This window comes from Oncorhynchus clarkii, chromosome 6 (assembly GCF_045791955.1).
Source record: "Oncorhynchus clarkii lewisi isolate Uvic-CL-2024 chromosome 6, UVic_Ocla_1.0, whole genome shotgun sequence".
NCBI classification, from domain to species: Eukaryota; Metazoa; Chordata; class Actinopteri; order Salmoniformes; family Salmonidae; genus Oncorhynchus; species Oncorhynchus clarkii.
In genome coordinates, this window is record NC_092152.1 from 48,508,031 (window position 1) to 48,521,744 (window position 13,714).

General features: G+C 45.0%; 1 protein-coding gene across 1 annotated transcript in view; it reads left to right on the top strand.

The window, feature by feature from the left end:
• The window catches only part of LOC139412112 (cilia and flagella associated protein 77), a 44,162-nt gene that overhangs the window by 29,716 nt on the left and 732 nt on the right, over positions 1-13,714 (top strand). Inside the window, exons 4-5 of the mRNA XM_071158916.1 lie at positions 11,834-11,939; positions 12,342-12,443. Of these exons, the coding sequence (XP_071015017.1) occupies positions 11,834-11,939; positions 12,342-12,443 (208 nt within the window). The remainder of the gene's footprint in view (positions 1-11,833; positions 11,940-12,341; positions 12,444-13,714) is intronic.

Here is a 13,714-nt window from a genome sequence, read left to right on the forward strand (position 1 = left end):
CAAGTTAGGCATAGGCCTACCTAATTTCAAAATAGTAAATGATACTTCATGTTTTACCGGTCAAATGTCCAAACTGAATGCCAGTCATTTAATCTCAATCAGTTACATGGGAATATGCATTTAGATCTTCTTGAATTACTGTTTCGTGAGAGAATTAAAGCAGATGGTGTTAACAAACTATAAGCCTTTCCTGCCTCCTGGTGCGCACGTTGTTGAGTTTGAGAAAAAAAATTGTACTCTTCAGATAAGAAATGTGGTGTTTTTGGTGTTACATTGACAGTATATGCTATTATTTTCGGTTCTGTTATGTAAAATACAAATGAACAATTATATGACCTTGCGAGAGATCGATTCAGCTTTTATCTAAGTTTGCTAAACGGCACCATATTTGAGAAGAGAGAATCTTCTATTTGTAATAATAATAATAATAATAATAATAAGTGATGAGTAGGACTATTAGGCGTAGGCAACAGATCTTGATGATGAGAGCTATTTTAAGCAATTTGAGCGCCCTTCACCATGTGATCACATCATTCTGGGTTGATGTGGGTTGATGTTCTGATACACAAGAGGGGGAGTTCTACTGATTTGGCCCACTCAAAGTGGTCAAGCCTCCGATGCAGTGGCGGATTTAGGTATAGACGACATGGGAATCTGCCAAGGGCGCCCGCACAAAAAAAAGTCTGAATGCTGACATCTGCATGATCGGTTTTCTATCGCTCATTTGCACGTCACGTCGATGATATCATGTCACCGTGTGGGACTGTGGGTCAATTAACCTTGTCGGAGTGGGCGCCCTGATTCTAGTTTGTGAGCTAGGCAGGCTACTGCCTGGGAACGTCTCCCACTCAGAAGTATGAGATGAGGGGGGCGGAGATAGGTTGACCTCAGGTCCCCCCACTGGAAGCCTGAGGTACGGGGAGCGGGAGAATCTATCAAATAGCGCACCTCTAACTTTGTACAGTACTAATGCAATTAGTAAAATCAGTCACACTACGAAATGCTACTAAATAAACCACAATTCATTCATAATACTGTGAATATATTTTTGCAGATAGCAAGGAGAGGTGAGGGGAGTGGTGATTGAAGGAAGATATCTTGCAGCCTGCTGGCTCCACCCCCAAGTCTTATATGGATTTCCTGCCCCAACGAGGCAAGCTGGTGGATAATTAAGCCATTGAGTGCTTTGGGATAAAAGAGGAAGCGGACTGCACAAAGAGGGAGAGGACCGAGAGGGAAATGCGTGTTATGGAGCGTGTGAATTATCTGTACTATTACCCGTGTTTGGTTATTGAACTTGTGGAAACTCCACACCCTTGACCCTACTACATGTGGTGGAGAATACGGGCATAGCAAACCAAGCTCAATAACTAAACAGACACGGAGCATAATGGAAGCATTGGTGAAACATCTGGTGGAGGCGAACATAACGCAACAAGCTATGCATTGGGTGCTTCTGGAGGAACAGCGTCAGCAGACCGCTCTTGGCTGAACTCAGCCAGCTGACAGCTGCCCATGCAGGTAAAGCAACGCCTCGTCCCAAAACCCAGTATGTTTATACTGAAACTGACAGGGGCTGACAACATCGAGGCTTAGCTCCAAGCCTTTGAGAGGACGGAGGCTAGGGAGAAATGGCCCCATGAGCAATGGGCCAGCCTGCTATCACCCTTCCTGTCAAGCACGGCACAAAAGATCTATCAGGATCTGACTGCTGACCAGGCGACTCATTACGAGGGGCTGGAAAAGTAAATCCTGCGCCGGTATGGTTCACCCTGATTAGCAGGGCGCAAAGATTTCATGATTGGGTGTATGATGTCACAGCGCCCCCCCCCCCCTCTGACCGCAAATGCATGATGTGATTAGGCTGGCCAAGAGCTGGCTAACTGCTGAACCACTGACGATCACGGCCATCGAGAAAGTGGTCATAGATCAATTTCTACACTCTCTCCCGTTCTAAACTAAAGAGGATGCAAGCCAAGCTAACCAGCAGAAAGAGGATCAGCTAGTGGAACTGGTGGAAGGTCAACAGGTAGCTTTGGAGGTCCTGCACAGAGGACAACCACGGAAGGCTGAACCCTCAGCTTTCTCCAACGATGTTGTAAGCTGGAATCATTGAAGAGTGAGTGGTGCAGCCCCATAGTGATGGTGCCGAAACCAGATGGCACCATTCACTTTTGTAATGATTTTAGAAAGTTAAAATGAACTCTCAAAGTTCGCCTACACCATGCCCCAACTTAATTAACTAATAGAACGGCTAGGGACCGCCTGATTTATCAGCACGCTCGACCCGGCGAAGAGTTATTGGCAGGCGCCCTTAGCTCCCGAGGTTAGGGAGAAAACTGCTTTTGCCACCCCTGATGGGCTGTCCCACAACAGGAAGCTGCCCTTTGGGTTGCATGGGCCCCGCCCACTTTCCAGAGGTTGATGGACTGGGTTCTCCATCCCCATCGCGAGTAAGCGGCGGCCTACCTCGATATTGTAATCCATGGGAGTGAGTGGGAGACCCATCTAAACCAGGTGAGCGTGGTATTGCAGGCCTTACAGGGGGCGGGAGGCTGAGTACCTGGGTTACTCGGGAGGGGATGTGTAAAAACCCAGGTGAAGAAAGTGGAGGCGATTCGGGACTGGCCACGCACCCTCACCAAGAAGCAGGTACGCACGTTTATGGGGTTGACTAGTTACTACCAGAGATTTATCCCCCTCCCTAGCCAGCCCCCTGACAGATCTGACCAGGAGCTGTCTGCCCGCCCAGGTGACGTGGACAGAGGAGACTGGGAAAGCCTTCCAGGGCCTAACGGGAGCCCTGTGTTCTGGACGTGTTCTGGACCCGTGCTGGTGACGCCGGACTACTCCAAACCACTGGTGGTACAGACCGATGCGTCCAAAACAGGGGTGGGTGCCCATCCTATAACAGCTACAAGAAGGTGAGGAACACCCAGTTGTATACATTAGTCGGAAGCTGTTGCCGAGGAACAAAGATATTCCACTATTGAGAAATAATGTCTTGTGATCAAGTGGGTGCTGGAGACTCTAAAATATTACTTATTGGGACGGCACTTCACCCTCGTGACAGACCATGCACCACTGGTTTGGATGTCACGGAATAAGGACAGTAACGCTCGGATCACTCGCTGGTTCCTATCCTTACAGCCCTTTGCTTTCTCTGTCGTCCACAGATCAGGTGCAGCCCATGGAAATGCTAATACCCTCTCCAGGAGGGATGCTCTAGGGAGCTGGGGGGGATAAAATGCTCGGGGGTGCAGCCCGCTGGCTCCACTCCCGAGCCTTATATGGTCTTCCTGCCCCTACGAGGCAAGCCGGTGGATCTTTAAGCGCTCAGGGATAAAAGAGGAAGCGGGCTGGACAGAGGGAAACCAGGTTATGGAGAGTGTGAGAAGCGGGAGAATTATCTGCACGATTGCCAGTTGTGAACTGGTTGCTGGATCCCCTCGTGTGCAAATATCCCTAATAAATTCCCCCATTTTCATTCTAGTTGTGGTCCCTGTGCGTGTTTGGTTATTGAACTTGGTGACGTGGAAACCCCACACCCTTGAGCCTGCTACAAAATAGTTTCACAGACATATTGTAACATTTTTTTCTGGTTTGTGCGAAATCGTTAAGAATAATATAAAACCAGTCTGCACACCACCAAGGTGAATCGGTTTAGTCTTGACTCTTGGTTGACAGTGTTGGGGGATGGGTAATGTATTGATGCTCGTGTGCCAAATCAACACATTTGTTTCTATTAGTCTTTGTTACGATTATTTATCCGCCAGAAAGACAGGGAAGAAACCACCATTTACCTTCCTATAGGCTGCTGTAGCCTACATATTTATTTAGTTGGTCATTCTATAATTTTCATGGAATTTTAGTGGTAATTAAATATAATTTGAGAATCTATCAGAATTAATTTCAGAAATATTTTTACCAGGTCCATGTATTCTCAAATTGAAAAAATGAGGGAGCGCCGCTCCTCCACACTTCAGCAGCACTACATTCCTGCTATGAAGCATTCACAGTCAGTACAATGAAGCATTCAGTCAGTATTTAAAAAGCATTGCAATGTTGCTTTTTGTTCTATGTTGCTACGTCTTGCTTGTCCTATGTTGCTCTGTGTGTGCTCACTGCTCAGTGATTGTCTATATTGTAATTGTTTTTAAATAACCTGCCCAGGGACTGCAGATGAAAATTAGCCGGCTGGCTAAAACCGGCACTTTTACTGAAGCGTTGATTAATGTGCACTGTCCCTGTAAAAATAAACTCACACTCAATGCTGACATGGGTCTGGAGACAAATTGTAGAAATATAAAGCCCATCATCCACACACATTCTTTCACTGTACATTTTGATATTTGGAATTGGTTTAAGAAAGACATTATGGAAGTGGACGTGTTAATTCCTATTGTCTGATCCTGCTGGCTCTCACAAGACATAGCTACTGGCTGAGAGCGGAGGCTGGGAATGGAAAGGATTGGGAGGGCATGGAGTGGTAGAGGGACTATGTGAGAAAGAAAATCTATTCATTTGCCTCCACCATCATCTGACAGGGGATCTCACATCACATCCTAATTGTAGTAGGATTGTCACAATACCAGTATACGTTGATACCACAAAACTCAATTTTCCATGGCAAAAAAGAAAACTCGAAGCAGACTAAACTCTATGGTCCTCCGGAAATAAACAAATGTGACTCTGGATGACAACAGAAGGCTGTGTGTTTGGAACATTAGCAGTCTTTTGCTCAACAAATAAGGCTGGCATTCAGTTCAAGTGCATTGCCCTTCACTTTTAAAGGTAATTTACGATTGGCTGACATCAAGCATTTACCATGAATGTGATCTCTGCGAATGTCAGGGAAATTATCTTTAATAGGTACATCGCTGATAGTGCAGTGCGCAGCGCTGCAACGGGCCTTTGAATGAATCCTGGCCGATGTCAGCTTCATGTTTTGTTTCCTAGCCATAATACTTGAGTGTTGCAATACTGGTATCGTGAAAACCCTCCAATGCAGGGATTGTTACGATGAGGCAAATGGGCATAGGTTCCATGAATGCTGTCTTTATCTTCTCCCTCCTTGTGGGGGCACTGGATCCGTAAAATGGAGCAGGATTATTTGGCTAACGCCCTTGTGTGCAGTTTCTCTCCTTCTCCGGGTATTTCCCCATCCCTATCTCTTTTTCCCCTCTTGGTGTCAGGGGAAGGTTTATCTTCTTCTATCTTGATGCTTGGGCCTGTGTGAGGGGGCTGAGGCAGGGTCATGGGGAGGGAGGGGGGAACCATGACAGATAAAATCATGGTTCCCTGGGGACTTGTTTGGCCCCACACCCTATCCACCAAATGCCAAGGTGAACTCTAGTGTGCATGAGTTAGGATCCTACTACTGAAGCCCCCCTTCCCCCATGCATATGACAACACACTGATGCTGATGATAACACACACAGTCCTAGAGCTACGTATTCTGAAGGAGGACATAACATCCTATAACAGTCACTCTCTACACTTGTGAATGACTCTTTACTCACACTTATGACATTGGAGAAGGAATGCTTACACTCCGTTCTAGGTGGTCTTATTTCCGCCATGATAGAAAAGAGGAATGCTCAGATCCAGGCAGACAGGACGGGCAGGGACCAATACTCTCTCCTCTTCCCCAGACCAGGCTGCTTGTTGCGGGAATCCTGTAGCACCCGTGTCCAACTTTATTAGGGCTCGTGGAGAGGGGATGAGTGCAGGGGCATGTGGCGCACACTAATGAAGCAATAAAAGTCCCCACGGGGGATGGAGCTGGAGGGGAGGGGCCTGCAGGTTACCAGTGCCAAGGCAGGCGTTAATTGAGACGTCCCAATCACTCATATTACCTCCGTATTGCACACATCACAGAACGAGAGCGAGATAATGGTGGGAGAGTTCCTCGGATCCTCCTCCATGTTAACAGGTTCTGCGTCCCATATGGCACCCATTTGGGCCTTGGTCAAAAGTAGTGCACTATTTAGAGAATACCCACTGTGCACATCAGATTATTTCAACATCAATTATTGGATAATATTTGGTTGAGCCAAAAGTTGAATTTCCAATCTGTTACCAGTATGCATTCAACCATCTAAAAGCACAACACAATTCCAATGGAAAAACAAATGTGGGGGGGGCTTGCTGAAGAGTTTTTGCTGAGTTTTCTCCGCAAATATAGGAGTAATAATGGGCAAGTTTACACATTTTATGGGGGGGGGGGGGGGGGGGGGGGGGAATGCTGCAGCACCCTCAGCACCCCTACTTCCTGCAGCTATGCCTGCGACAACCTATGAATGCTGCTGTGTCTTGAACATGCATGCTTTATATTATTACATCAGAATAAATGTATGGTCTTAGAGGGGGGCATGATGTACGTGAGAGTGGAGGGAATTCTTCAAACAATCTAGAACCATAATCATTATGTCTAATTGTTTATTTTCTGCATAGGTTATCTAAGCATACTTATTTACCTGTTCAATTGTCATTTTAATGAGGGTGTCATTTTGACTGTTATAAATCACACAACTCAATATACTGCACTAACATGCCTAGGATATTACATCCAAATTACAACACAGTACATGGAATCATAACACGTCAATGCAGGTGCATATTATGGCATTATATTTACACTGAAACAAATATATAAAGGCAACTTGTAAAGTGTTTAGTCACGTTTCATGAGCTGAAATAAAAGATCCCAGAAATGTTCCATAAGCACAAAAAGCTTATTTATCTCAAATTCACCAGCCCCATCCCTCAGATGTTTACCGAACCACAGATGGAAAAGCCACTTTGTTATTTTTTCGACTGCAGATTACCGCTTTAAAAGTAATCCTATAAGTAATCAAGTTTTTTTTAAAGAATCTGTAATCTGATTACAATATTTTGCTGATAAAGTAACGGATTACAGTTGCATTTTTTTGTAATCTGTTAATCCCCAACTCTGTATATTAACTATACTGAACAAAAATAAAAATTTAACATGTAAAGTGTTGGTCCCATGTTTCATGAGCTGAAATACAAGATCCCAGAAATGTTCCATATACCCAAAAAGTTTTGTGCACAAATTAGTTTACATCCCTGTTAGAGAGCATGTCTCCTTGCCAAGATAAACCATCCACCTGACAGGTGTGGCATATCAAGAAGCTGATTAAACAGCATGATCATTACACAGGTGCACTTTGTGTTTGGAACAATAAAAGGCCACTCTAAAATGTGCAGTTTTGTCACACAACACAATGCCACAGATGTCTTAAATTTTAAGGGAGCGCGCAGTTGGAATGCTGACTGCAGGAATGCTCACCAGAGCTGTTGCCAGATAATTGAATGTTCATTTCTCTACCATAAGCCGCCTCCAATGTTGTTTTAGAGAATTTGGCTGTATGTGCAACCGGCCTCACAACTGCAGACCACATGCATGGCGTAGGGTGGGCGAGTGGTTTGCTGATGTCAACGTTGTACACAGAGTGCCCCATGGTGGCGGTGGGGTTATGTATGGGCAGGCATAAGCTACGAAGAATGAACACAATTGCATTTTATCAATGGCAATTTGAATGCACAGAGATACCTTCACAAGATCCTGAGGTCCATTGTCATGCCATCACCTCGTGTTTCAGCATGATAATACACGGCCCAATGTTACAAGGTTCTGTACACAATTCCTGGAAGCTTAAAATGTCCCAGTTTCATGGCCTGCATACTCACCAGACATGTCACACATTGAGCATGTTTGGGATGCTCTGGATTGACGCGTACGACAGCTTGTTCCAGTTCCAGACAATATCCAGCAACTTCGCACAGCCATTGAAGAGGAGTAGGACAACATTCTACAGGCAACAATCAACATGCAATGGAGATGTGTCGCGCTGCATGGATATGTGACACTACTGACTGGTTTTCTGATCCACGCCCCTACCTTAAAAAAAAAAGATATCTGTGACCAACAGATGCATATCTGTATTCCCAGTCCTGTGAAATCCATAGATCAGGCCCTAATGAATTTATTTAAATTGACTGATTTCCTTATAGGAACTGTAACTCAATAAAATATTTGAATGTGTTGCGTTTATATGTTTGCTCAGTGCAATACACAAATATCATTATCATAAGGTGCCAGATTACATTTAAACCAAGTATTTGTCTGCCTATCCAAGCATACCTCTTGAGCTGTCTGTATCCTCCTGACTGGTGGATATTTTTTTAAAGAAACTAAATATGCTTCTCTGCTAAAATCTGGGTAAATTATTTGAAAGGAATGAGAGTCTTGTTCAGTACATTTAATAATTTCTTGCTTTTCTAAAATCTAGCAACCTTGCCAGCAGGTATGCCAGCAAAGATTGTTAGACAAGCTACTCTAACTTTGATAGCTTGAAATGGCTTGGTAGCTAATTGTGGTTGGGAGATACTTTTGTATAAACTCAACAAAAAAAGAAAGGTCCTATCACTGTCAAATGCGTTTATTTTCAGCAAACTTAACAGCTGTAAATATTTGTATGAACATAACGAGATTCAACAACTGAGGCATAAACTGAACAAGTTCCACAGACATGTGACTAACAGAAATAGAATAATGTGTCCCTGAACAAATGGGGGGTCAACAATCAAACGTAACAGTCAGTATCTGGTGTGGCCACCAGCTGCATTAAGTACTGCAGTGCATCTCCTCCTCATGGACTGCACCATAGTTGCCAGTTCTTGCTGTGAGATGTTACCCCACTCTTCCACCAAGGCACCTGCAAGTTCCCGGACATTTCTGGGGGGAATGGCCCTAGCCCTTACCCTCCGATCCAACAGGTTTCAGACGTGCTCAATGGGATTGAGATCCAGGCTTTCTGCTGGCCATGGCAGAACACTGACATTCCTGTCTTGCAGGAAATCACACACAAAACGAGCAGTATGGCTGGTGGAATTGTCATGCTGGAGGGTCATGTTAGGATGAGCCTGCAGGAAGGGTACCACATGAGGAAGGAGGATGTTTTCCCTGTAACAAACAGCTATGAGATTGCCTGGAATGACAACAAGCTCAGTCCGATGACGCTGTGACACACTGCCCCAGACCATGACGAACCCTCCAACTCCAAATCGATCCCGCTCGAGTACAGACCTTTGTAACGCTCATTCCTTCGACGATAAACGTGAATCCGACCATCACCCCTGGTGAGACAAAACCGCGACTCGTCAGGGAAGAGCACTTTTGCCAGTCCTGTCTGGTCCAGCAACGGTGGGTTTGTGCCCATAGGCGACATTGTTGCCGGTGATGTCTGGTGAGGACCTGCCTTACAACAGGCCTACAAGCCCTCAGTCCAGCCTCTCTAAGCCTATTGCGGACAGTCTGAGCACTGATGGGGGGGTTGTGCATTCCTGGTGTAACTCGGGCAGTTGTTGTTGCTATCCTGTACCTGTCCCGCAGGTGTGATGTTCGGATGTACCGTTCCTGTGCAGGTGTTGTTACACGTGGTCTGCCACTGCGAGGACGATCAGCTGTCAGTCCTGTCTCCCTGTAGCGCTGTTTTAGGCGTCTCACAGTACGGACATTGCAATTTATTGCCCTGGCCACATTTGCAGTCCTCATGCCTCCTTGCAGCATGCCTAAGGCACGTTCACGCAGATGAGCAGGGACCATGGGCATCTTAATGTTTGTGTTTTTCAGAGTCAGTAGAAAGGCCTCTTTAATGGCCTAAGTTTTCATAACTGTGACCTTAATTGCCTACCGTCTTTTAGCTGTTGGTGTCTTAAAGACAGTTCCACAGGTGCATGTTCATTAATTGTTTATGGGAAACAGTGTTTAAACCTTTTACAATGAAGATCTGTGAAGTTATTTGGACTTTTAAGAATTATCTTTGAAAGACAGGATCCTGAAAAAGGGACGTTTTTTTTGCTGAGGTTATATAGTGTGTAGACACCCCTTCAAATTAGTGAATTTGGCTATTTCAGGCACACCCGTTGCTGACAGGTGTATAAAAATCAGTAGATTGGCAGTAGAATGGCCTTACTGAAGAGCTCAGCTACTTTCAATGTGCCACCGTCATAGGATGCCACCTTTCCAACAAGTCAGTTGGTCAAATTTCTGCCCTGCTAGAGCTGCCCGGGTCAACTGTAAGTGCTGTTATTGTGATGTGGAAACGTCTAGGAGCAACAATGGCACATCTGCGTAGTGGTAGGCCACACAAGCTTACAGAACGGGACCACCGAGTGCTGAAGCACGTAGCACGTAAAAACAGTCTGTTTCCAACTTTGTGTCAACAGTTTGGGGAAGGTGCTTTCCTGTTCAGCATGACAATGTCCCCTGCACAAAGTTGGGTCCATACAGAAATGGTTCGTCGAGATCTGTGTGGAAGAACTTGACTGGCCTTCACAAAGCACTGACCTCAACCCCTTCAAACACCTTTGGGATGAATTGGAATGCAGACTGCGAGCCAGACCTAATCGCCTAACATCAGTGTCCAACCTCACTAATGCTCTTGTGGCTGAATGGAAACAAGTCTCCGCAGAAATGTTCCAACATCTAGTAGAAAGCCTTCCCAGAAGAGGCTGTTATAGCAGCAAAGGGGGGACCACATTAATGCCCATGATTTTGGGCATTACATTTCCATTTAATTTATTAATCGAGAAGGAATCAATAGAATACAAAGCTAGATCAAATTAATTTAGCAAAAATACCTCCTGTGAGTTCTGCCCATCACCAGCAGCTAAAATCAATTTAAATGCTGTGTGTCACTCTACACACTCTTTTGTTCTGTGGTGCACCTTAGAAGGAAAAACTTACTAGGGAGACTAGGGGGGGGAGGAGTACTCTCTGCCTTGTCCAATCAGTGTGCCCCTTCCACAAAATACAGCTGACAGATGTTTTTATAAATAGTTATGAAAAACCTGGGATTTAAAATTAAGTTTAGTAAAAAAAAAAATGTACAGGAAAAATCAGAGGGGGCACGTGCTCTTGTGCCCCCTATGGGCAAGATGCATCTGTGTATAGTTACAGTAGCCTCAAAATGTGGCTGTGGATGTGTAACTCATTTTAAGGTTGAATATTACATTAGTTTGTAAGATAGCCTTAACTTGGGCCTCCCAAGTGGCGCGGCCACCTATCGCAGTGCTAGAGGCGTCAGTCACTACATCGCAGTACCAGAGGCGTCACTTATGACCCGGGTTCGATCCCAGAAGGTATCACTACCGGCCGTGATCGGAAGTCCCATAGGGTGATGCACAATTGGCCCAGCGTCGTCTGGGTTAGGGGAGGGTTTGGCCAGGGGGGCTTTACTTGACTCATTGTGCTCTAGCGACTCCTTGTGGTGGGCCGGGCGCTTGTAGGCTGACCTCGGTAGTCAGGTGAACAGTGTTTCCTCCGGCACATTGGAGCGGCTGGCTTCCGGTTTAAGCAGGCGGGTGTTATTAAGAAGCGCAGTTTGGCGAGTAATATTTCGGAGGACGCATGAATCGACCTTTGCCTCCCGAGCCCTTTGGGGAGTTGCAGCGATGAGACAAGATCAAAAAGGGGGTAAACAATATATATATTTATGTACATATATTCCAAAAAAGATCGCCTTAATACTGTGGTTGAAATGTTACCCTCAAAACAACAGTTTTCACTGATTACTTTTTTGAAAGCCAACGTGTTTTCCATGTAAATTCCATGTCACAATACGCTGACAAATGACGTTGAAACAATGTTGATTCAACCAGTTTGTGCCAAGTTGGTAGGAAGCAATTTCAGATGCAGCCACATTCACATTTTTCAGCTGCCTCAGAGAAAGAGGTCCCTCTTCTAGTGGTCCCCTAGGACAGTCAGTCAGGTCAATGTCAATCCTGTGTTTTGTCGTCTCAGGCCATCCACTCCCATCTGTGAGCTGCTGGAGCACAAGTACGCTCAGCGCTGGTTAGAGGAGCAGCAGGCCAAGGAGAGAGCCCTGGAGGAGAGGCAGCTCAACTTGGTGAGATTTGGGGATGAGTGGAGAGGAAAGGAGAGGAGGCTGGTTTAAAGGTAGCCAGGAGCAGTGTTCTCCAGGGTTTGGGTCAATTCCGTTTTCAATTCATGGGGTGGATTCTGAAATTGCATATTGCTTCCTTATGAGCATTTTTCCATTCATGAATTGAATGACTATTTACTTCCTTCATTTACTTTATTGAAAACTGAATTGAGCCCAACTCATATGCACTCTGAATTCTGAAGACTGGCACGCAAGGAAGGGGTTATATTTTTATATTTTTTTACAACCTGTTTTGGAGAAGGTATTACCAGCGATAGTAGTAAGTCGTACTTGTAGTGGTGGTAGAATAAGTATTTATATGTTCTATGTATGTCCATTTCTCTTCTGCCATGGCTATCCTTGCAGCCTAAGCTGGGCCGCATCCAGGAGACACGGACAACTCTGTTGAGGAAGAGTCGGCCGATGCCTGAGTCCACCCCGCTGTGGAAGCTTCCCCGCTTCCAGCAGGTAAAAGCCCAGTACAGTAACACCACAGCACAGCTACAGGGTCACCAACACTCCAGCCTAGACAACCTAACCAGTATTATTGTAGTTGTTCTATTACCGTGCGTGCCTGTGTGAGTGAGTGAGAGAGGTGTATCCTGGTCTCCTGAAGGCATTTCTACACACAGTCCATAGGGAATCAGTGAGGAATGGAAGGCAAAATAGGGAAGGGGAGCAGAATAAAGAATAGACTGCCTTAGGGGATGTTTATAGTCAAATTTAAGATTTCCTCGCCTTCATTTACAACATACAGGCACACGTAGACCCACACACCCTCAGTGATCCCCCTCACTCACCTACTTCATGGCTAGCAGAGGCCTCAAATTAATTCAAAAGTGATGTGTTTTTAGTGGTGTTTTACACTGACAAGTGGGCTATCATTGTGACGGCTCTACCCGTCAGTGAGGCAATAAAAATACTCCATTGACAATGGCCACTGCTTCCAATTATGGGGGAATCAGCCTCCTGCCACGCTAACGATCCACGCGCACACACACACAGTCTTCCCCACCTAACTTTACTTTCCCAATCTTTTCCCATTCCTGCATATATGTTTTTGGTGCAAATTACACACATAAAATGGGGTGGCGTGCTACCTGGTGGCGAGGTCTGCTTTCTATGCCTGTCAGCTTTGATGAGGCGATTTAAGGTTTATTTTGGCGGCAGGCGTACCACTAAAGTCTTTCTTGTCTGACAGCTGACGGTGAAAGGCGAATGTTAACCTTATAAAATACTTAACAATCCTCAGTATTTTCTGTCAAGTAGCATTTCTGATTGCTCTGAGTTCGACATTTGCATCCCTGACTTTTCCGGCGTGCTCCGCGTTTCATCTGCTCATCATTTGTTTGTTTGTGTTGTCATTTTTTTTTCATTTTGCTTCTCTCAATTCTATCTTTGTTGAATCGCTTGTTTTTTTCTTCCCCGTTTCAATAAGATACTATGGTTCCACAGGATACATGATTTCTTACCAAACAAAGACAACATAATAAATAAGTAAATATTTAAATAAACAAATGACACACAGGCAAAAAGTTACTGTACTTTTTTCTTGCTTGTAGATTTGATAAGGGAACTGATATGAGCTGTTTTCTCTGTATTTGAAGCATCTTACAAGCGATTTGCAACATGTCAAATGTAAGAAAAAAGTGTGTACTTGCAGGATTAACTGGCAGTTCATATCTGAGAACAACTTTTATTCCAAATTCTAAATGTATTTTATACAGTACTCTTCCACA